At 41.7% G+C, this 25,277-nt stretch overlaps 2 protein-coding genes across 2 annotated transcripts in view; both read left to right on the forward strand.

Moving 5' to 3' along the window:
- The first annotated feature begins 509 nt into the window (after nt 1-509).
- On the forward strand, nt 510-4,110 carry rnaseh2a (ribonuclease H2, subunit A). Its single transcript, XM_068751314.1, has 8 exons — nt 510-636; nt 759-830; nt 975-1,101; nt 1,191-1,278; nt 1,674-1,811; nt 2,307-2,394; nt 2,571-2,694; nt 3,841-4,110. The coding sequence occupies exons 1-8, from the start codon at nt 510-512 to the stop codon at nt 4,001-4,003; spliced, it is 927 nt and encodes a 308-aa protein (XP_068607415.1). The 3' UTR covers nt 4,004-4,110.
- A 13,827-nt stretch (nt 4,111-17,937) lies between these two features.
- The window catches only part of LOC137906836 (microtubule-associated serine/threonine-protein kinase 1-like), a 30,410-nt gene continuing 23,070 nt past the window's right edge, over nt 17,938-25,277 (forward strand). The window contains exon 1 of the mRNA XM_068751126.1: nt 17,938-17,957. Within this exon, the coding sequence (XP_068607227.1) occupies nt 17,938-17,957 (20 nt within the window). The remainder of the gene's footprint in view (nt 17,958-25,277) is intronic.

Consider the following 25,277-nt stretch of genomic DNA (forward strand, 5'->3'; position numbering starts at 1 on the left):
TATTGTACATTTCCAAGTATGTTTTTGAGGGCTTTGATCACACTTTTCTTTTAACTTGTCACAAGGTTTTTAGAAAATGTTATTGGCATCAAATTATCATTTTTTTAAATTCACATTTTAGCGAGCGTCCCATCATTTTATCAGTTTTGTTTTTGTTTTCCTCACGTGAAGGTCACGTGAATTTCCAAGTGCCGCTCCAGTCCAACAGGTGGCGGTAAAGCACAACAAATGGGACGACGAAGAAGAAGAAATCGGTGACGTCACTACCAGAGCGCCAAATCTGCACGATACAAGAAACGCACCACAAAGTTGGGAATATATATTTTTACTGTCTATTAGGTAAGACTGCAATGCATTAAAATTAAAGGTGCATAATTGTTTCCTTGCTTTATAAAAGAGACAGATAATAAAAATCCTGCAGCCTTCAGCTCACGCTTGCAAAGTAGTCAGTGAATTATACGTGAGCACGATAAGATAATTATTCCATTTATGCTCAGTTCGTCTGCGTCATGGACCTCAGCCACTTTGAATCGGACAACTCTGCGAGCTGCCGAGTGGCCTCGCTGATCCCTGATCTATGCCGGACTGAGGACTGCTGTTTGGGCATTGACGAGGCGGGCAGGGGGCCTGTTCTGGGTAGGCTGCTCTCTGGAGAGATAAATAATATTTCCTTAATATCAATTCGTTCTTCTGCTTTTTGATTTAATGTCATTTTTTTTAGCACTCACTGCATTGTATGTTATGTTTTTGTCATCCAGGGCCGATGGTTTATGGAATATGTTTCTGTCCAGTTTCTAAAAACGAGGATTTGAAAGGCTTGAAAGTGGCAGGTAAACCTGATAAAGCAGCAAACATAAAATGAGTATGTAATTCAATAGAAATCTCCTTTGACAGTGTTTCATAAATCAATCTGTGATATCTTCTTACATTTTAATAACAAACTGTTCCCCCCTCCCGTACTGTGTCTCACTCAGATTCCAAGACGCTAACGGAGGCAGAACGAGAGAATCTTTTTGAAAAGCTGGATGAGGCCAAAAGTTACATTGGCTGGGCTCTGCAAATTCTTTCCCCAAACACCATATCTACCAGCATGTTACAGAGGTACTTCTGCGCTGTCATCTGGTGTGTGTTTTTATTTTTTTATGTGTTTTATATTCCCGCATTGAATACAACTTTTCTTCTTTACTCAGGGCAAAATACAACCTGAATTCACTTTCGCACGACACAGCAATTGGCCTCGTACAATATGCCTTGGACAGTGGAGTACAGCTGACAGAGGTATAAAGACACACACCGAAAAGATTTACAAAATCAATGGCGAATTGGTTTCAACGTGGGGAGGCTAGTTTTTTCAAAAGGTGCTACGTCGGTCACTGGAAACATTTTGGTTTCAGTGAAGACGATGGAACAATAAGAAGAAATTAAGAACACTTGCTGTACTGTCTCAGCCCATGTGAATAGCACGTACTGTGCATTATAATTATTCATTAAGTGACAGAGTGAAATAATCAGCCTGTTTTTTTCAGTCAAATGTTTTACTGCTGGAGCTGCTCAGACTCCAGTCGGGTTTTTATGCATCATACTTTAAATTGTGCTGATTATTTTTTTTTTAACTTTATTGCTTTCTTCTTGCTCTTTCATTTCATAATTGGTATGTATTTTTTTTCTTGCAGGTATTTGTAGACACAGTTGGCCCAGCAGACAAATATGAGGACAAACTTTCAAAGCTGTTTCCTGGTATCACGGTGACTGTGAGGCCGAAGGCCGACTCGCTCTTCCCCGTCGTCAGTGCAGCCAGTATCTGTGCCAAGGTTAGCGCCCAGCTCCATTCTTGTCTTTCCTAACGCTAATAACCATTCCTGATTATTACCATTCATTTGTTAGACCATGTTATTACACCCCCCCCCCCCCCCTCCCCCCCAGGCGCCTGTGAAGTTCCCTCTAATGGCAGATGAAGAAGTGGGTTAATGTCATCAGTTCAGGAGCTCGAAAGCGCCACAAATAAATGCTTAACTCTTTTTTTAAATTATTATTCTTTATATAATTTGTTTTTAATCTCTACTGAGTTTATTTGATTCCATGAGTGCATGTGCAGAAAAACTGTTATTGTGTGTGTACCTGCATGCAACCAATGTATTTCGCATTAAGATTTTATATCAAAGTTAGCAAGCAGCTTTGGGTAAATTAAGACTGAGCAGAAACCGGTTTGAAACCAGACAGACCCAGGCATGCTAACAGAATATTTGTTTTCGGCTGCTTCTGAAAATGCCATTATCCACATATTGAGAGATTTGAATGTTTTTAAGGTGGCCAGAGATCGTGTTGTAAAGAGCTGGACCTTCGCTGAGGACTTGGAAGAGGTGGATTCAGTCTATGGCTCCGGATATCCGAACGGTAACGGGCCCAGCAGCTATTTCTGGCTCCCATGATGGTACCTGTGTGTGACGTGCACTCTTGAAAAGTATTCAGTAAAATCAGCTTTTCTGAACCGTTTGGTTCTTGATGAATATTTTCTCAGTAAGACCAATGCTTAAATTCACTGATAGTGACATTTCCTCTTTCATTTTTAGACCCCAAGACAAAAGAGTGGCTCCTAAAGTGCCTGGACCCCGTGTTTGGTTACCCCCAGTTTGTTCGATTTAGTTGGAGCACTGCCCAAACCTTGATGGACAGCAAGGCTGTGACCGTCCACTGGTAAAGAGCCAAGATTTTTCTCTCCTCTTAAGTGTAACTCCTGCTGATGTGAAGGATTTCAGAACAGTCAGGTCAGAACTCAAGTTTTTGCGACGTCATTATGCCTCATTTGCAAATCCAAATATGGCTGGTCACAGTAAATAACTAGAAAAGCACTCTGAGATCGCAGACCTCCGCCGAGCAGCTCATTCCCCTCCTGTTTGGATTTACACCGTCCACATGGTGATCTGGATCATCACCAAAAGGTTCTGAATTGTTCTTGGTATCTTCATACACAAACCATGAAAAGTTAAAGTGAATCAGAGTTGATTTTATTTTTATTTTTACTGATTTTTGAATCCATAAATGTTTTTCTGACCTAATTCGGGATCATGATAGTGCATATTTGTTTTCTGTTCTTTTTAATCCTGGTGGGAAATCGCTGATGTAATTATAATTGTAAATCCTTTTATATCATGTTTGATACATGCGAGCAGTTTGGGAGCTTTAGGGCTGAATCTGTAAAACTCTTGCATAACCAGATAATCTGAGCCAAAAGGTGGGACTGCCCATTGTCCCAGACAAAAGCTGTTCCCCTGCTAAAGTGAAACTGAGATTAATGGGTCAAAAACTCCCAAACAAATTAACCTCTGACACTGTACACGCACATCCCATAGTGGGCTAAGCTTGATGTTAGCATAGGGTTTCCCGGCGTTGCTCTCAAGCAGGATAAGCCCAGATTCTTCGGGGTTATCCCATTAAAATCAGCCACATACTGTGCTAAATTGCACCGTTGTGAAGCAGGGTTATAACACACAAAGATCGGTCATGTGTCATCCCAGATAGAGTGGCCCAATGTACCGATAAACATTTGATCCAGAGGGGGGGGCCATGCTGAATCACGCAGCACTGTGTGTGTGGAGAGGGGCCAAATTCTCTTGGCATCAACTGAGCATAACCCCGAGGCCGGAACATGCAGTAGGATAAGCCTTTAAGACTGAATCTAAAAGAGAGAGAGGCTGGTTAGAATAAACAAGACACTTAAAAGAAAAACACGTTTGTGTTTGTGTGTGAAAACAACAGTTAATTTGATATCCAGGATACGCTTAATGTCCGCGCAAATCGTTTTAACTTCATGATGAACCAAGTATAAAAATCTGTCCTCAGGGATGACGACGAGGAAGACGGGGAAAGGGCGGCGCAGCGGCAGAGGAATAAATCCATGCTGTCCTACTTCAGTGCGTCGGCTGGAGGTACCGGCCAGAAGCCGGTTCGCCAGACGCACCGTTTCTTTGCCGAGCGGCGGTTGAAGAGCCTCGACGCCCTCTGAGGACGGCAGGACGGACGTACAGGAAATAAATGAGCTCTTTGTTAAAGTTTCATGTTTGGAACAGATTTTGATAAAAGAACAAGGATTCTTTTTCCGTCTTTAAATAAAGCAGATTTATTGCAACTTTAGCTTTCATTGTTTTTTGACATTTAAATATGCCCCCCCCCAGACCCCACAGCAGCAGACACTTGAAATGATTCCTTGTGTTTCATTGTCTTTAGCGCCAGTATTTTGAAAATGCTGACGAGTATGGAATTTCAACTTGTCATCCTCCGAGTCCCCAGGCTTTTTGTCCAGACTGGCGCTTAGAAAGCGCGTTGCCATGACGTCACACTTCTCTCCAGAGACACGAGGCATATCCATCCATATGAAACTAAAATACTTGTTTTACCTATTCTTTACAAAGGTTAGCATGAAGACGTGTCCAATCACAGCGACTTCAGTTTGTCTCTGGACTCGTGCATGTGCTTCCCAGAGTTCATAGCTAAGATGGAGAGCCCAAAGGAAGACAGGATTGCAATCGAGCTCCCGACAAAATGCGACGAGGCTCCTTTTAGGTTTACCCTCAGGGCTCTCCGTGGGAGCATCGCTCTGCTGAAGGCTGCAGTGGGATTCACCGTCTGGGACACGGACTCCATCATAATAATCCTGCCTCGATGTCAGGAAGCTGAAGACAAAGTCCAAGCGTTGGTCTCGGTCAGGTGTTGGTTCCGCTGAAGCCTCGGCAGGACGTCTTTGGTGTTCTCTGTCCTGACCTGGTGTGTCCTGTCTGACCGCTTCGCTGCTCTCATCTATGAACTCCAGAGGTTAATCTAATCTAATCCCTGTTAGTAGCCTGGGTCTACTGCGTCAATGGGATTAAAATAGATATCTAATGCCAGAAGAAGCCTGAAGTAAAGATCTATTTCAGCATTCGACTGTTCTCGACTTTCTGTTACAGACTTGTAAATACGAACCGTGACTGTGAAACACGATTGTTTAAACACCGCTGTTTTTTTCAGGTCAAATATGTACAAGAGCAGTAACTTAACGGGCTCTGAGTCTTTTTGACTGCCTGGGGGGGGGGGGGGGGGGTCAGTCTCTGATCGTGTTACACATAGTCCCAGTTTGTTTTCAGGGCGTTGTTTTAGTTGTGTAATTGGATTACACCAGTTCATTTCCATATGGAATGATTTCAGGAATAAATGCGTTGTCCTGTTTCTCAGCTCGACTACATATTTATAGGTTTGTTAGACTGAACATGAGGATCAAAAGGTTCTAAATTGTTCTTGGTATCTTCATACACCAACCATGAAAAGTAAAAGTGAATTGATTTTTGAATCCATAAATGGGGTTTTAATGTTAAAATGTTTATGTTTTTTCCTGACCTCATTCTGGATCAGATCCAGAAGACTTTTTGCATGATAGTGCATACCGGACCCCTTTACGGCAGTGATTGGTGGTGAGTGAATTAAATGCATATTTTACAAGGTTGTTTTTTTTAAAGCCTCCACTATAAGTAAATAGGAAAATATGGATTTTTTCTACCTGGATCACTCTCAAAATTTGATGGGGTCTAAGTTAGACCTTTAAAAAAACACAAAAAAATCTAGATCCATCCAGCAGTTTTTTCCGTAATCCTGTTAATGACAGACAGACGATGTCAAAAACATAACCTCCTTGGCAGAGCTAAATATTTCACTGCAATGCAAATATTAACCTCATAGTGGTGCTAGAGGAAAAGTATCACCAAAGTTAGGCCTCGTCCTTTGAGGTTTGTGCTCCTGATTCTAAGTAAAGCTGCCACGACCAGTGACACATACAGGATACAAAGAAAGTTATTGGATTCACAAAGGAGATGAAAAACAACAACAACGCAGTAAAGCATCTACGAAACATCATTAAACACAACAATAGACATGTAAAACGTATAATGCTGTTCTTATTGAGCTCCAAGTTGCATCACATCATCAACATGCATGCTCTCATTGTGTCTGCATGGGTTCTCTCAGCTCCTGTTTCCTCCTATAGTGCAGAACCATTGCAATGTGGATGAATAGACGACTCTAAATTGCACCTAATTGTGAATGAGTGAAGATGAATTTTAGGCCTGTGTCGTCGGCTACTGAGAGAAGGTATTAAAAACATTCAAAATGAAGCTCTTGCTTCTCGATCTCCTCCTTCCCATCCCTCCATCTCTGTTAGGGTGATGGAGGTAGGATGGGGCAACCCCGGAGACGGCTGATCGTATTGTGTTTTATTTAGAGAAGCTCCTCTTCCCAGACTCGATGCTTTTAGCACATCTGTAGTCTGTGACCCAGTTTTGCATAGAAACGGTTAGAAACATGAAGAAAGAGAGAGAGTTGAGAGCAGGAGAAATGAGAAGTGGTTTAAGTGTGTCTGGAAAATGTCTTTATTTTGCTGTCCCCCAATTAATGAATTAGTTTGTTGTAAATCAATGTTTTATTCATGCTTTTTTATTGAATTAATGCAGCTACACATGAAACCCACATTTAACGTCACAACCTGACATGATAATTTCAAAATAAAGTACAGTATAAATACATAAATTGCTAACACTCAGAGGACACAAGCATCTTACCTCGGAGGGAGCTATGCTTTCATGATAGTTTCACCCTCTTATTATGGTTCCCTGAGCCATACCAAGCATTTATTAGTTTATTTATTAGTTCTCAAGAACAATTTTCCAGGGAGTTGCAGTTTTCTTCAAAGTAATGTTTGATATAAGCAACGCTTCAGTAACGATTTGAGTCTGTATTTTGTAATCTGTCTGTTTCTATATTTCATGTTAACTTATTTTTCATGAATTCTGATCCTTATGGAGACCACCTGTGTTAAATTCAGTTTCATAGTGTTGTCAGATTAACAAATAAAGTTCATTTCAGAAGTGATTTGTGTTGTAAACTGCTAACTGAATGCCAGTGGGTTGGATAAAAGATGACCCCCCCCCCCCCACCACCACCATTTTCAATATCTAAAATGATCACAGCAACAAGAGACCAACTGAATGCTCAAACGTGGCCATTTCCTCATTGCTCAATTTAATTATTTAAAAATAATTAATTGCATCACATTATGTATTAATGATTAAGTCAAGGAAGCGTTTTCACTTCCTTGACTTAATTATGATCATTTAGTGAGGAGTGATGCTGCGTGATGCTGAATTAATGGCAGTTTGGGGCACAGCAATAACAAATGAGGTATACCTGGATGAACAGAAGCAGTCCTCAGCCTGAACGACTTTTGAATTATACTTTATCACTGACTCCCTACGACAGAGATATTAGTCTGGATTTTACAGAGTTTATTTAATATAAAAAAAAAAATGATACACTGTTTATCCCCAGAGCACCGGAACACACAATGAGAAGACTTTCATATCAGATAAATGAGTAACGCTGACTTCCCATATTCATATTTTCATTGCACTTCTGCACAGGCGTGAGTGAGAGCTGACGTGGCTGTTGATCAGTTTAGGTATTCCAAATCCTGGCCCTGCCAAGCTGAGAGATGACCCCCCCCCCCCCCCAGTGATGTCCCATGGGGCCGTCTATGAAAAAGAGTGACATCATTTTTTGAGAGCTTTAGCTCAGGGCAAAGGAAAGAAGTCTTTGTCTGTTAAAACTGAGCCTCGTAAGGTTTCTACATCACTGCCTCCTCTCTCCCCTCCTCGACTCGCTACCCACCCAACAGAAAAAAAAAAAAGAAAGAGTAAAAGATGTAAAATTCATGTGCGTTCAGTAATTATTTAATATTAATAGTCAGCGCTGGCCAAATGCAAGCTGGTAAGTGGGTCACTGAGAAACGTCGTTTTTCACCCGCTGACACCAAAGCGCAGGCGGCTCCAGTTTATTCTAATGCTTTCTTTGGTGTTAGATGAGTGTGAGCTTTAAAAAGGGCCGAGGCCATGTTTAAAAAAAGAACCACACTAAACCTGAAGTTCCACAGCACATAGAGGCCGGGGTGGAAAACAGAACATATGTGGCTTTACTGCAGTGTTTTACCGTAATACGTTTCTTTGAATGCTCTCCAGACTACAATACATCATTGTGGAGGACATTATCTTTGATGTGTGGATGTGATAAGTAGTAGTATACATGTTTATTTGTTGTAGTACTCCAGTTATGTATGGTTTTCCAGTATATATTTTTTGATGATGAATGATGAATATATTTATTAGATAGAATGTTAGAGTACAGGTACAGTCACAAATACAGTCAAACATCCTGTCTAATGTTTTAATGTTTATCACTTTGTTGTTGCTGTTTTTTTTTTTTACCAAACAAATAAAGATATTTATTTAAAGCTAAGGAGGAACAGAATCTGGAACATTTGAACGCGCGCCCATGTTTTTGAAGACTCAGCTGATAAAATGCTCCTTTCCATCCGGTCGATGAAGGGTTAAACAGCATTCGGTAGCAGGGAGTGGGCGGTGAGCGCTGAGGATGGATCGAATCTCCGAGATCTGATCTCACCTGGCTTCAGCGCACACATCTGACACAGCGCGTCATTCCACCTGCGTGCGTGGCAATGTGCAAAAGACACGCATTTGAACTCGGTGCGCGTGCATGCGTCTGCGCCTCCCTTTCCTGCGACAGAGGAGATAATCGAACGATGGCAGGGAGCTCCAGCTGGCCATTGGCGCATTGATCTGCTCGTAGTTTCGACCTGTGATGCTGCTGCGCTGCGCGGGTTTCTCCTCCGCGGTCTTTGATCCTGGTGCTTTGATATTTAAAGAGCGTCTCTGTCGAGCTTTTGCGCTGCGAGCCGTGATTCTGCCGCTGTGCTGAAGGCCACGCGAGTGGGTCACCTGTTCTCTCACCTGGAATCCACGGGAGCCGCGAGACGGGCAGGCAAGGCGCGCGCGCGCCATGGATGACTCCGGGATCATCCGGAGACGGAGGCTGCAGGTGAGACTCTTTTTTTTTTTTTCATTATTATTATTACCTTTGTTACCACCAAAGGAGAGAGAGACGCATTGAGTGAATGATTCAGTTTGTTACGTTGCATTTCAGAATAAGGGTATTATTTTCACAATAAAAGTGTGACATATGCATGGTCACCTGTGATGTGATATTTATTGTAACACCAACAAATATGTGCAACTTTATCAATACTCAATGTGTGTGTGTGACAAGGGGATACAAGACAAAAGAGTGTGAAGGTTCTTCTACTGCAGGGAGCCCCCCTGGGAGGATTCTAGTGTCACAGGTTTATTTACTTTATTTATTTACTTTACATTCTTTAAAACATCTTTCAGTCTTTATCTGCATTTAAAGAGATTGTGAGATTAGACGTGTAGCATGGAAAGGCACAAAAACCTAAACTCAGAGAAGCTCAGACGACAATTGGAAACTATTATGTCTAACAATATCAATCAATATATACACACAAATAATAATAATAATCACATTTAACATAGAGTTTTAGCAAATTCATACATTGGTTTAAACATATTGAAACCAAATCACATTTACAAAAATCATATTTACATCCAAATGACCCAATAAACCAGAAGTATTAAACTGACAGCTGAACTTATAAACATTTGATGGACTTGTATGAAAGGCATCCATGTTTAATGATATGCTTTTATATTTCTATTGGACAATAATCAATAATATGCAGCGTTTGGACCACTGAGGAGGTTGATTGCTCCATTACATCGGCACCATGTTTTCACTTTGCCTTTTACATTATGACGGACGCAGGAAGGCCCCGTTAAAAGCTTTCTTTGAGGCTTCCTTTCATGTGGCGGGCGTCTGAGTGAAACGAATCAGGGGAGGCAGCAACGCTTACTCTGCAGGGATGCTGTCCGCCAGCGTCTCTCTGCCTCCTATTGAATTCATTTACAGTAAAAGTACTCAGTAGCACTTTATGCCAAGGTAATATACTCGAGATGATTGCTCATGTTTTATAAGCTATTGTGAAATTTGCTGTGATACAGTCGGTCGAATGCCGCTCAGACCTCCCACTCACGCGGGTGTGGAACTGCTGCTTTATGGCTGAGCGAATTAAAACAAATTAAAGGATATTTAGACATCTAGATAAGCAAACAACTGCAACTCACCTCCGCTGACATCCCCGCAGAGAACGGATTCTATTACCTCCGCCAACACGGAGGTCATGAAATGTTTGATTGTTTTTTGATTGTTTTTTCTTTCTGTTAGCCACATAACTCAAAAAGACAAAATCCAAGAATTACAACTCAGTTGAAAGTAATATAAGGTAGAAGGAGAACAGCAAATCTTATTTTGTTCATTTGAAAAGCTTAAGCCTGCTACAACCAGACAATACTTGCTGTTTCTGTTGGATGAATGCAGCTGCACCATAGCTAAGTGCCTCTGTAGATGTTCTGCGTGCAAGAGTTGACTTCTTACACAAATTACATTAGGCAGTTAACGATCCTCACATATCTTTGCCAATGTAAACATGAATTAAACATGAAATCCAGCTCAGGAATTTTTATGCGGAGGTTCTGTCCAAGGTTTCTGTCTGTTCCCTGCTACACCTGTAACGTGCCTTGAGATAACTTTCTGTTAAGATCTGGCGCTGTAGAAATAAAATTGAATTGAATTGAAATCTACATCTGAGATTTACACATGGGTATTGACATTATCCATAAAATCTTTATCTAGGGGCAGCCTGGCTTGAGGACAGGAGACATTTGGTCATTTTTAATATAATGCAGAAACACACACCTTCATTTACTGTAGATGGTCAGATGCTCTGTATTTGCCTGTGTGTGTGTGTGTGTGTGTGTGTGTCTTTGTACTCAATATTAATACCTATATGTACATTTCAAATGGACTCCCACCCCCCTGCGCCTGCTTCCCTTTTCCATTCAAGTGGTCGATATCCATATCGCCAATAGAGGAGGTCTAAATGCTATAGGATGTGGCTCAGTTGTCAGGACCATTAACAAGACTAATGGTGGCCTAACAGGCCTGTGTGCCCTCAGGGAGAAAGACCAACCACCAGCAGCAGGATGGCAGGAAGAGAGGGGGGGGGCAGCGTAGACCTGAGACAGGCAGCAGCTGTGGGCTGCTGGAGACCCCATTTAAGTGGCTATTACACTTTTACCAAATGTGGATCCCTTTACTGCTTAGATCTGATTTCACGCCAGAGAGAGACAGAGGAAGGGGGGACAGACAAAGGGCTGTGTTCATGTGGGGCACATTTGCATTTCAAAAAGATATGTTATCGGTCAGGAATTATTTTTGGAATTTGGAAATAAACTAAATGTAGAACTGAGTTTTATTAAGATTGTTCGGTACTGAAAATTAAATGAATAAAACGAAAGCAGCCATGCCCGATCATTTGTTTATTGTAGAGGGATTCCTCTAGTTTTGAACCTGGCCTGATGTTGACGTCCTCTGGTGTGTAAATGAGTTCCTCTTAACTGAATTCTGGGGACTGGGCCAGTTATTGCTCTATTCGACAGCTGGAATATAATTCTTCAGCAAAAGTCACATTTATTATAAGTGCTGTGTTTGATAACATTGGACAAAGAACTCATTCCCCTCGTAGTAGGATTTACACCGTGTGGGAATAATTTCAATTAATTTAACTACTTTAAGTGGCCTTAAACTAGAGCTGGGCGATCTATCGAATATACTGTTCCACGTTCGATGTATGAAATGATCATATCGCGAGTATCGAGTACAAAATGTTTTAACGCATCGGTACGTAATTCTCTTTGGAACATTCAACGTACAGTGCACATTCTAAAAGAAATTCCGATGCAGCCGCTATACAACAAACAGACAGTATCAGATACGGGAGATTAGGGTCAAATGAATGCAGAGTACGAATGGAAGGTTCCGAACTGAGCCATAAGGCCACAACGATTGTTGTTCAAAGAGGGAGTTTGTCTCCAGCTCGTCCTTGGAACACCTTTCTTGTTGCCAAGCAGCTTTTGTGTTGCCTGTTATTAAAAGAAATTGAGATACTTCACCTTTGCTCCTCAGCTGCTGAGCCCATCATGATGTTTCACTCTTCTTTTTTTGGGGGGGAAAAAATAAAATAAAAATCTAAACGTCATCACTGCTTAAATAACTTTTGGGATAGAGGGCCTTTGTTGAAGGGACCTTCCAAATGATGCACTACACGCAGCCCATGAAGAGACGCAGCTGGAGATGATATCACTGAGAACTTTCATAGGTTGCCATGGTCAATTGATTTGAGGATAATATTGCTGTAGGAAACTCGAGCGGTGGGTAACATAGCAACAGCGCAGTCGCTGTTTGTTGGGCCGAGACAGTGAGAGGGAGCAGGTGTTTGGGTTCTTGTCTATGAACCTCCTCTATCAATGCGCACGCACACACACACACACACACACACACACGCACACACTCCTGAGGGACCTGTCACCAAATCATGCTGGCCATGCTGTCTTCCTCCTGATGATGTAACTCATTATCTGTCCCAAGAAAGAAGAGTGCACTAATCTGCTGGGTGATGTCACCTCCATTGAATAAATGTGTTCATTCATTCTTCCCTGAACTGAGAAATGCATCCATGCTCTCATCGTCTTTGGAAATTGATTCTCCTCCCATGAGTTTATACTGAATATGAAGCGGCATGGAGACGATTAGCCAGGATGAACTTGTTTTCACGGTTTTGTGACTTCACCCAGTTCGGGTGAGGCTTGTTTTCTCTACAAGTAATAAAAGACAGACTGTGTGTATGTGTGTGTGTGTGAGACATTCTAATGGAATATCCTCTAAACATACTGTAATTACAATCTTTTATGTTTTGCATTTAGCTGCTGAAACGTTTGATCACCTGGGTTCTATTTCTATTTTGGGAATGTTTCTGTTTCCTTTCGGGAAATAAAAAGACATTTTAAGAGTGGAGCCACTGGTGAACAGGAAATAGCTGGATGAGCAGGGCAGCGCAGACTAACAGCAGAAATCAACTGTAACATGAGCTCACCTAAGGCTCTCAAATGTGGAATAAATGGGCAACAAGGACCCTTCACATTCATCCCAGTAGATCCTAATCACATCAGGGTCCTTGCTGTTGTGTCTCAGTGTGATAAATATAGACGCAACATTTTTACATTGATGTTGGCGCCACTCAACCGGCTTGTTCCCGAGGCTCTGAGTACTTGGGAATGGATCAGGTTGCAAGCATGCTTTCCACTTACTCTAAAACAGAAATCACATAACTGGCTACAGATGAAGCTCATCCAACAAAACTGTTTGGCATTATTTGGCATTCGTGCCTTTGTTGTTCTATTGTGTAATTCTCGAAGTTCTCCTTGTAGTGCTACAGCTGGGGCGACTGTAGGTTTGACACCGTTCACCTTTGTAGGCTATTGTCTGTGGGACTCTATAATTCTATGCAGAGGCTTTGCTTTAAAAAGCATTTGATGATGCGTTCAAGTGCGGTGAAGAAAAATGACACATGTTAATTATGATTATAAGTCAGTGTGATTCATGATGTTGTTTATTGAGATGATTATCTGCAATATGGGAATGTGAAAGACATGAGAACATACTTTTGGGACTTTTGCATGTTTAATCCTACAAAGTTTACATTTCTTAAAAGGGATTCCAAGATAAAATCATAATTATTTTATTAGTAATGTACCGGTATGTATTTTCCAACATTCATTCATCTTCTAATGCCCTTTAGTCCTTTGACTTTGTCGTAAATCATGCTGGAGCCAGTTAATCTAATCTAATCTAATATGAAGGGTCAAGATGACCTTTTATGGGATATTTTGTAGGGTCAGAATGGCATAGTTGGGTTTCATCTCATGCATAAATAGAAAATCTAATGTTATAGATGACTCTATAAAATAACCTGTTACCTCTGAAAGTGTTTTGTCTGTCATGACTCAGGAAAATGCATCTATGTGTTTGACCTTGAATGAAGGTTTCTGGTGTCCTCCCTCCTCCTAAAAACATGCAGTTTGGGTGAATTGATCTCTCCAAATGTTCCACATGTCTTGGTGTGTGCGTGTGGTTGTCTGTCTATGTGTGGCCCCGCGATGTGCTGGCGACGCTTCCGGAGTGTACCACGCCTCTCGCCCATAGTCGGCTGACCTAGGCTCCTGTGACCCGCGGCTGTAGACGAGACGATGGTGGATGTTTGTGTTGTAAAGATCATGAAAAAGTTCATCTGGGTCAATATTTGAAAAATGTAATTTAGATAAAAATCAGAGTACATTTGGCAAATTAGTTTTGCCTGCTGTGTTTATAACATAAATTACAGTAATTATTACAATCAATCATATGTCATAAAAATCACATTGAAATATCATCCAGTATATAAAAATCTAAACAAGCTGTTCTCACTTCTCTCCCCCTCTTTTTTCTTTCTCTTCCTCCCAGAAGGATCTACCTCTGCCCAGAAAAAGTAGCGGGTAAGTTCACGCTCATGCATGTTTCTCAGTATGAAGTCGTGGATAAATCTATGTTGTTGACATAGATTTATGGAGATTTTTGATCCAGCAGGACATTCTTTCCAGCATTATTTAAAAAATCATCCTCAACTGAGGGTATTTGTTTAGAGGCAGGTCTGCCCTCAGGCTCCAGGATGTTCCAGTTTTGCAAGAGTCTTTTTAACTCTCAGAGCTCTATGTTGGCACAATCTGTTGCCCCATTGAGCTGTGCAATGAAAGTTGAGCAACAGAAGAACTGTGCCGTGCCCTCGTTGCCGTGCGTGATGCTGGAAAGACAAGGAGGTATTGAGTAGTAAGTAAGTAGTCCACAACTAAATGTGCAGAGTTAAGTAGAAAACATTGATTTGCTGTGGTGACCGAGCTCACGGGACAAGAAGAAAGTACAGCAGTAGTTGTACAGTGCAGTAGTATTTTTTCATAGTTTTCACATGCTCCAAAAACGTTTTCACCAGGCTGAACAGATTGTTCTTAAATGAAATTATGAACAGTGATTTCTAACATTAAATATTAGCAAGCAGCATGTGTGTGTGTGAGTGAGAGAATTACAAATGGCTCCTCTGCAAAGATTTATTGATTTAATTAAAAACCTCTTGATTCATTAATTTTGCCATTTAGAAAACTGTGTGGTGTAATGATCCTGAGAGATTTGACAAAACGGATTAAAATATCTTCATCGTTCGGGCAAGATGAAAACAAATGTGCTCTGCTCTGGTTGTGTGTGTGAGTCTCTGTCCATGGTGCTGAAATGAAACGTTTGCTGTCACTTTTTCACTCTTTTTTTCTCTCTCTCTGTTTCCACCATGGAATTCATGATGGAAAGATCATTTATGTTTTCTTTGCACTGCAGCAGAAGTAATTTGTCCCACAAGAGCAAACACTTTGGCGACAGAGACAAGGAAAAACCTCCCTTTAACAGATAGAAACCTTGAACAGAACCCAAGACTCATAGTGGAGCGGCCATCTGTCCGGACTGGTTAAGCTGAGAAAGAGAGAGAGAGAGAGAGAGCTATATGACAGATAGGAGGAGAGACAAAAATAGAGGGAGAGCGAAGGATAGAGAGACAGAGAGCACCGTAGCAGACAGAAACATAATGAATCCACAATACAACCAGCAGACCACTGACTAAAGAGCTGCTATATGAGAAATACTGGAACTAAAACTGTAACTGCTAATGCTGGCACTCCATTCTGACAGTCACATGTCCAGGTTCTGCAGCTTCATGGACAGAAGGACCTGCACACTGAGACAGAAAGAGAGAGAACGGCGGGGAAGAAAGAGGAACTCGTCAAATGTGAATCACATTTTATTGCGTACGCTTTGTCGGTATTATTTTGACTGCTGATTTTCTCAAAGGCGTCTATGCCCCAGCGCAGTTTCAAATTGGTTTTGTAAATATTAGCTATGCAGGCTATAGTCCACTGCCAGAAATGTGTTTTTTTTGCCCAAGGTCTATTGATTCTTACTCATACAGCACACGGCAGGAGAATTTAATGAAGTCTTTTTTTTCTACATGTGTATTTACAGTTTGTTGTGTCACTTTGTGTGGACACATGCTCGTATGTGTGTGTCCAGTGTGCAGCATGCATGCCTGTCTCTCACTCTGGGCATTGGGAGTGTTTTGTCTCTGACCTTTGACCCCCAGGGTGGCATATGACATGAAAGAGATGCTGTGACCCCCTGCTATGTTTCAGTGATATCACCCCCCCCCCCCCCCTTTGTCTTTTCTCTTCCATGTATATTTTATCCGTCCAGACTTCAGACATTAGAGACAACATCCATTATTGAATTACTCCCCTCAGCATTACTGCGCTACTGTCACCCCACGTCAGCTTTAACATTTGGCGGATTTGACACACACACAAAGAAATTACATATCTCTCTCTGCCCAGCATTGCAGAGCAGCTCCTGCGTTATCTAGGACAAATAGACGATGCCAGATTCATCCAATGTGGCAGTTTGCATAAAAAAAAAGGGTGTGTTTGTTGTTGTTTCTGTGTGTGTTTCAAAGACAATAAACCCACAATACCAATAGTTTGCCCATCTGTCACTGCTTTATTGCTTTCTTTGCTGCAGCCTCCTGCACTTTAGGCATATTCATTCCCACTAAACTAAACTAATATCTAATATTATCCTCCTGTCTGTAGTCATTGTTTGATCTGGACATCACAAATGTAGAAGATATATCAACCGCATTATGTAGTTGTGCTTTTTCATGTATTGGATTTTATATACATTTTCTTTCGATGGGCTCCCAAAGGAAATCGAGGTTGAACCATATATTTTTTCATATGCTTCCTGTTTAATAAAGTATATTCACATATAGACACACACATACACACATACAATGATATAATAAATGATAAACAGTATTATGGTAATATAAAATCTTATTATGAGTTTTAACTTTGAGACAGAAGATGGCGCTAACAGCGGTGTGCCGTGCGAGGAGGGGGAGGCAGAATTGGATGGTACGTAGACACTTTATACCATAATTGTACTTTTACACGTAGTACATGTACATAAACTTAGACATAATAGTTGTGTCTTTGGAAGGCTTTGTGTTCCTGATAGCGTCCTTCAGTTTGAGGATTGTACACATCGATGTACTCTGCTCGTACTGCCGTGCTAAATCCCTTACTCGGACGCCACGGTCACGTTGATCGATAATTTAATGCTTCATCTCCCTCGTCTTCATCGCTTTCTTCGGACCCATCACTTATAAGGGATACTCACAGATGCAGCCAAAATCATGTTTATCTGGAAGTTGCTCGGATTTCAAATTTATGCTCGTGTCTCAAAGCAAAAATATTGCCGTCAGACTGACTCGTGTCTCGGAACACTCGTATGTCGAGGTATTACTGCAATTATGTTCATGAGCTCGCTGTAATAACATACTGCACCCCATACCACCCAGAAAAAACATCTCTCTCTCTCTCTCTCTTCCTCTTCTTTATCATTTAGATAAGTATCCGCACTTCACCGCTCTCTCACGTTCCCACCTCTGATCGGCTTTTCTCTCTGTCTCTCTTGCTTTCTACCACATGCTGTTACTCTTTCATTCATACAATATACATGCACTGATTATTACCCTCCCCCTTTCCATTTCTTCTCTCGCTCTCTCTACCCTCCCAACACACACACACACGCACACACACACACAGTGTCGCTCCACACTTCCTTGACGGCATCCCCACAATCCTCCTTCCGAGCGGGATGCTCGGCAGCTTCTTCTCCTCTCCCTTCCTCTTCCTCTCGCTTCCCTCCGTCAGTGACATTGCTGACATTTCTAAATGTGACTCATCGATCCTCTTTTTTTTTTTGCATGCACTCACTCACACACACACTCATGTCTCCACATTGGTATGTGTGTTTAGCTGGCCAGAGGAGGCTGGCAGGCTGCTGTGGAGCGTAATCACTGCCTCTTGACTGCCTCTGTGTGTGTGTGTGTGTCTTTATCTGTGTGTGGAGGCTCAGCTGCTCTCATGTTCATTTGCCAACACAGCCTCTGCTGCTAGCAACATGTTTCGACGCACAAAAAGGTAAATGGCAACAATCTGTCTCTGCAGTCTTTGTGGCCGGTGTGGTGTGTGTGTGTTGTTGTTGTTGATTTATAGGAGGATGCTGTGTTTTTTCCATGATGTTTCCACTGTCCCTGCCAGCTATCATGTTGTCTCACAGTTGTCTCCGTGTCTCCATTTATCTTCAGCAACATGGTGTGTGTGTGTGTGTGTGTGTGAGTTTATTTCGTGCATCTAGTGTCCTTTTGTGCAGGCAGATGTTAATGCTGACATGCCCTGAAAGCACATTGCGGTTTGATTATTTGTTTTCTTGCATGTGTGTTTGATTCCTTATTTATTTGCTGTGTTTTTACAGTGAGATTTTAATCAGATTAGATTACGGCTGGCTACGTGTCAATCTGGAGGTTGCGTGTGCTCTTGGAGAGTAGTCTGTGTACCAGAGTCAGCATTACGAAGGCTTTATTGTCAGTGTCTGGGGGGTGCTTGTGTTGTGCAGAGCCAACAGTGGGCAGCGCTGACTGTTTGGCACAATAATCGCTCTTCTTCTCCTTTTCTCATCACCTCATCACCTCCATCATCATCGGTCTACCCTCCATCTTATTCCCAGGGACTCATTTTCTATACTCAATGACCTCTCCTCTCCTCTCCCCATGTGCATACATATGCTTGTTTCAGGATGTCAGGTTTTCTATATGACTGTGTATATGACTTGAGAAGAGGTTATTACAGTACTGGTGTTCCATGTGTGTGAGGTTGTTTTCATTACTGATTGATCTGTCCATCATTTCCCTCTGCAAGGGAATAAACCAAACATAATGGCAACTGTACCATCTCACAAGGTTAAAAAAAATAAAATACAACACAGTTGCCTGAATCCAGTTCCTGATCCGGATCATCACTAAAATGTAATTTAATTCAATTCAATTCAGTTTTATTTGTATAGCGACAGATCATAACAAGAAGTGATGCCAAGGTGTTTTCCAGGGAGAGTAGGGAAACGACTTGTTGCTATAGAACCCAACTTGTCCCACATGAGCAAGCAATTTGGTGGCAGAGGCAAGGAAACTCTTTGCTTGTACAGGCAGAAACCTTGAGCAGAACTAAACACTCATACTGGGCGGCCATCTGCCTTTCCCGATTGGGTAGAGAGAGAGAGAGTGCAGACGGGTCAGTGACAGAGAAAATTAAAAATAAAACGACACAAAAAATTAGATAGAAAGACAGAGAGACAATGAAAGAGACAGAGAGAGGGAGAGAGAGTGACAGAGAGTCAACGACACAGAGCAAGAGGGACAGTGAGAACAGAATTCCATTGTTAATCGATGCAGTGGTTCGTGGTATGTACAGGAAGCTGCTGACGAAGATACTGATTAGAGAGCTGCTGTACAGGAAATACTGAAACTACAGATGCTAATGCTAGCAGTGAGGCTGACGATGGGCGGCAGGGGGACGACCATCATAGGTCCATTTTCTGCAGACTGATACAGATGTGGGGGAGGCCAGAAGGAGGGAGAGCAAACAACTGCATGTAATTAGTGTCACGCATTCAAGGAATGTGAAGATGCAGATGGAGAGGGAGGGGGAGGAGCTTAGCGTGTTCATGGGAGGTTCTCCCAGCAGTCTGGTCCTATGACAGCACAGCTGTTGCATGGATTAACTGTAGAATTTATTTAAAAAGAAAGTCTTCAGTCTCCTCTTGAAGATGGAGATGGAGATCTTGGCGATGGTGTCTGCCTCACAAGCCAAATAATTAAAGGAGCCTGGTAAATGAAGGCTCTGCCCCCCCCCCCCCCCCCCCCCCAGTCTGCTTTTAGAAGTCACCTCCAGGAAAATTTCATGCAAATCTCTCCTTTACTTTTTGTATAATCCTTGTAAAAATCGACAGACAAGCCAAATAAATTGTATTAGTCCAGTTTTGTTTTGTTTTGTTTGCAGAGCAGATTGCTGATGCTATTTAAAGTTTTTTTTAAAGTACTATTTACACCCAACAGCGATACAAATCTTTCTTAAATTAAATGCATCTGATTGATGGATGCTGAAATCCTGCTCCATTCACAAATATATGATTTTTTAATATGGATCTGGGACCGACGGAACCCATTTGAATCTACCTTGTCTCAGCTACTCATTGGTGGCATTTCCATGTCTCTAACCCTTTCTGATACTAAATTATGATGTAATACATATTGGCCTCCTTCCAAATATATTTTAAAATATCTCACAGCTTGAATTGGGCACAGAATTAGAACACGGTCCAGATGTTTTTTCTCATTAACTTTGATTGGCCTATAATTATTTTCTACCTACTCTTTGATTTAATATGTGTGCGTGCATTGTTTCATTTATACACATATGTGTACATATTGTGTTTTTTCGGATGCCTTGTGCCACTCCTAGACAAACTAAGCTCACCGAATACCAAAAAGGAGTAGATGAGAAAACGCGAGGCACTGGACAGACAGCAGCAGAGCTCCAGCAAAGGCGAGTGGCGAAGGATGAAAGGCTGAGCCTGCATTTAAGAGTAGCCCGCTGGGGTTGACCGAGCCCATGACGATACTGTGCTATCCCAGCCTCTCGGCCTGTTGGTCTTCTCCTTCCTTCCCTCTCAATTGTTCTTCCCACTTGAAGGTAGAGTTTGTTGTTTTTGCTGTCCTGGCTTTTGACATCATGAAAGGGAGCAGGAGAGTCAGAACGGAGCCGTAAGGGATGAAAGCTAAAGGGTAAACGATTGAGGGAGGTTTTCATTGTCTTCTTGCCGAACAACATATCAGGATATTACCACTGTATCGGTGTTATTACACTACCCCGAATGCATGATAGACAAATGCAACCCTTATCTCGCCACGACATTGCACACAAATGCCATCTTATGGGGAAGCTGCCATCTTTGCGACAGGCAGCTGAGGCTCTTTTAAGCTTCAGTGAAACATGCATACATAATGACGCTGAGCGTAGACGATAGTGCCACAGGAAAAGTATGATTTAGAACACACGCAATGATGTGAGGGCATTTGCTTATCTGCCCACACGCAGTGCCTGATCTTGTGCTTTCAGTGGCATTTGACTTTTGAGCAGCGTGATTGCCAGGCTGGCGTTTTCGGAGATGATGATGTGAGCGATGGCACAGAGAACTGAAACTCCTCTTCGTGCACGTCTCATATTGTCGGCACCACATTTAACCGACTGGTGTTCAGACTGCCCTTAAAAACACACAGCTGAGATCTTGCAGACGTGATTGAAATTCAGCGTGATTGGATTTATTTAAGTTCGCATAGTTCGCAAGTTCTACATATTTTGTCGAATCATATTTGCTTCACTCACTAGATCTGAGTGACACGGAGCATCTCGTTGGATAACACTTCACCCTTCCTTCTTCCTTTCTCCGGCCCAGATTTAACATAACTAGAACCCTGGCACACTTGTTATTCATTATTCATTCTCGTGTCAAATCAGATAGGTCTGTACTTAGACACTTGTTCATTCAGAAATACAGTTTGACTGCAAGTCAGGGTGTTTACCATCCACCTACTTAGTAATTTAGCCAGCCAGCCTTTCATTACTTGAGCGACAACAAAACATATGACTTTTTTTTCTTCCTTTTTATATCCTTGAACTATTCCTGTAGTAGACAGAGAATTGCCTCCTTGTCCCAGCATGAATTCCCATTATTCTTGTCATCATTTCAGACCCAGGATCTCCTCTATTTTCCGTCATCTTGTTTTCTTCGCATCTTGAAACGTTTTCTCCCTTGTGTATCCATGATTCTTTCTTTCTTTTTTTTGTTGGCCTCCCTTTTCTGGGAAATAACAGCAAGTGCCTCCTTGCACAGCATCTCCTTACCGCATTGCTTAGCAACGAGAAGCTCAACACAGAGACGGACCCGTCGTACTTCCTCCTGCTAGTTTCTTCTTTTAATTTATCTTTTCACACATTTTTTTCTTTGTTCCCACTTTATCTGGATGCTTCTATGTACATCCTGCCAACATCACACAGACATTGATTAATCTCCATCCGAAAGCCTCATATTTACTCTCAATCTGTCGACGTGGTTTGATATGGGGACTTTCCACTATTTTTGGATCCATCTAAGCCGGACACCTGCAATGAGACCAGCGAATGTTGCATAACATGCAAGACATTATTATGCATTTCAAAGGCATAGCATTTCATCCAATCCAATTTCTATCCATTTCCCACAGTTGTAGATGTGCACTCGCCTTTAAGAAGGCCTTGTGAGATGTCACCTGGCAGGAAGTGAGTCAGGATGGTCGATAGTGCAACATCAAGAAAGCCTGCTCGATAAAACACATTAGTTCTACGCTTTCTCTGTCGCCTCTCACAAGCTCTTATATGTATGCACGTGGAGAAACAGTGCTGTCGTTGTCCATAGCAACCTACAGCAGACAGTCAACGGAGGCCGTCTCACTGTGCTGCAAACCGAAAAGGATTATTTAGTCTAATTTGGGTGATGTTTTCTTCAAATGTCTCATAGCTGTTGTGTTTTTATCAGTGATCATCCGACATAATAAATGTGTTCAGCTGTCTTGTGATAATGTAAACCAGTCAGAGGCCTTTTTGTTCGTGGACAGAGCATCACCAGAGGAGATAAGTGGAGGAAAAAAGTTCAGTTGCCTCGTAAGAGCTCATTTAGGAAATAAGTATGAATGGCTCATGAAATATATTGAAATTGTGAAAAAAAAGAAAAGAAAATCAGATTCTGCATTCAGCAGATCAGAATTTTGTTTTCAATCTTTCCTTCTGTTTCAGCGGATTTTATTATATATTACTGCTTTGAGCTGGAACACAAGACATGAAAATCTTTTAGCCATAAAAGATCATTCAGTTTGTCACAATGTGAGTCTTATTCCTTTCTTTTTTACTGTTGTCCATTGTGCTTCTTGAGTTTATTGCCGACATCTGGTTTTATGGTGGCCCCGTGATAAGCTGGTGACGCATCCGGGGTGTGCCCCGCCTCTTGGCAAAAGAAAGCTGGGATAGGATGGATGGATGGAGGGCTTCATGGTGACAAAGATGTCAGTTGGGGCAACATGAGAAGTTGATCATCAAACAGGTTGAATTCAGCTTTGGCCTAACATGCTCTACATATACTTGAGTTTCAGAGAGGTTGTTTTTTTTTTTTTGCGGATATTTCAGATGTGCTCTCTTTCACTTTTATTTCAATATATAATATATTGCTAAACCCCTGGCATCTTTACAGCTTTCGTCTGCTCGCATTTCTTGTCCCATCTGTGTTGAAGCCGTTGTTCTGTTGTCCCGGTTCTCAGCAATGATCCCCTCAGCACTGAAATTAATTAACCAGCAACGGCACATTTTTATTCCCTGACAGGTACTTTAATCAGTTGCTCCAAACAAACTCATAAATTGAACCTATGGATCCCAGGTGTACGAGCAACAGGGAGGCATGAAATGTGTACTTTATTTTTATTTTATTTTATTTTTTTACATTTGGGGGGGGTTGTGTGAATATTCATGTGCATGTCTGATTAATGGCCCAGTGGAAGTCGAAGGCCAGCATTGCTATCCCTGACATATTAGCAATCATTTGCATTTTGCTATTATACACAATTAGTGAAGTGCGATATCGTTAGTTCTTTTTGAGTTGTGTTTTTTCCTCACCAGACATTGCTAATGGTGTTTCTGCTTCTGGAGACTACAGGGACGCTTGAGCTCGCAGCATCTCATTACCCTCGCAATCTGAACTTCGTTGTTTACTCACAGCAGCTTTCTCGTTGGCGCCGTCGACGCACTGCAGGCCCACGAGATGACACAACCGACCCCGATGAATCACGCACGCCCCTGACATGACAACACCGCACACATCAGCACTACTCCGCTGTCTCACACACACACAGATTGAGTCTGCATCATGGATTACACGATGGATTGTGATGGATTATGCAATTGGCATTCAGCGATTATCAACAGATAACAATTTACACAGCATTGATGATCACTGACGATTTATTGGTATCAGATCAGGTGATTGTTGGTTGATGATTTATTTTCAACACTTGCTGCCGGTTTTCCTGAAAACTGAAAGAATGTGAATCTGTTCCTTCCACCCATCTTCAATGTCCCAATCGGTTCAGTATGGAAGAAGAGAATTTATTTCTCTACCACCGTTCTCTTCAATGAACATGCCTTGTCTTCAGCGAAGCTTCAGCTTTCTTTTCCAAATTAATTTATGTGCATGAAAGCAGAGGAGGTGGAGGATGATATAGAGCACTGTGTGCCATCATCCATCCATCCATTTTCTTGTAGCATCCAAAAAAGGATTTACTATGCAACATGGACAACTAGTTCTGTGTTACATGCACACAGTATCTACTCCACAGTGTGTTAGCCATAATTCCTATTGTAGCGTCTTGTAACCTTCACTGACTGCCACCGGTGTGGCGGTTAATTATGCATCCAGGATTCCAGTTCAATTCTGCAAACGATACAGGAAGGATACGAACTTGGTTAAATGTGAATTGGAGGTTCTTATGGTTTGAGTGCTTTTTTTTTTATCTGTAAAATATTCCCATACAGTAACACAGACATGTCTTTCAGTAAAGATGCTTTCATTGCTAACTATTTTGTCAAACATATGGCCAGTGGTGTCTCTTGTGCTTTTTTGTTTGTTTTGTTTTGTACTTTTGAGAAACATAATTGGAGTGCAAAGGAAAGAGCAGCTCTTGTATATTACCTTTTTTTTTTTTTTTTTTACAGTACAAATGCTTTGGGCAAGATGCCCCTTTAAAGCAATCATTTATTGTAATAACATTATAAAGCATGGTGGTTGCAAGAGATGTCTGGCTTTATTGGAAGATTAGATAGCTCTGCCCTTCTGGGTTTTTCTTTCTGTTGCTCTTTATAATCCTGAAAGGGGGCAGGGAGTAAGTGGGGAAGAGTGAATTTTCTGGACTTTGCACATTTCAATTATTAATCAATCAAGGAGTTAATCGTAGCAATAGAATGAGAATAAGCAGACCATAGAGGATGGGCAGATCAGAAACAGAAGAGTAATGAGTTTTCAAAAGATGGGGAAGATATTTATTGGGACTAAAAAAGAAAAGATTAGTCCTGAGAAACAGCCTAGAAAGATAAGAATCAGGTTAGCCCTTCCCCTGAAGTGTTCAGCGTGAAACATGAAAATGAATCGCTGCCCATTGAGAATTGGCTGCCAGAGTGGAGCGCCTGTAGACGTGATGAAACATGAATCAAAAGCTAAGAATATGTTATGGAGCGAAGCTCGACTTGTGTTTAATGCGATTCAATGTGATAGAGAGAGAGAGAGAGAGATAGAAAGAGAGAGAGAGAGAGAGAGAGCAGCACTGA

This window comes from Brachionichthys hirsutus, chromosome 17, assembly GCF_040956055.1.
Source record: "Brachionichthys hirsutus isolate HB-005 chromosome 17, CSIRO-AGI_Bhir_v1, whole genome shotgun sequence".
Taxonomy (NCBI): Eukaryota; Metazoa; Chordata; class Actinopteri; order Lophiiformes; family Brachionichthyidae; genus Brachionichthys; species Brachionichthys hirsutus.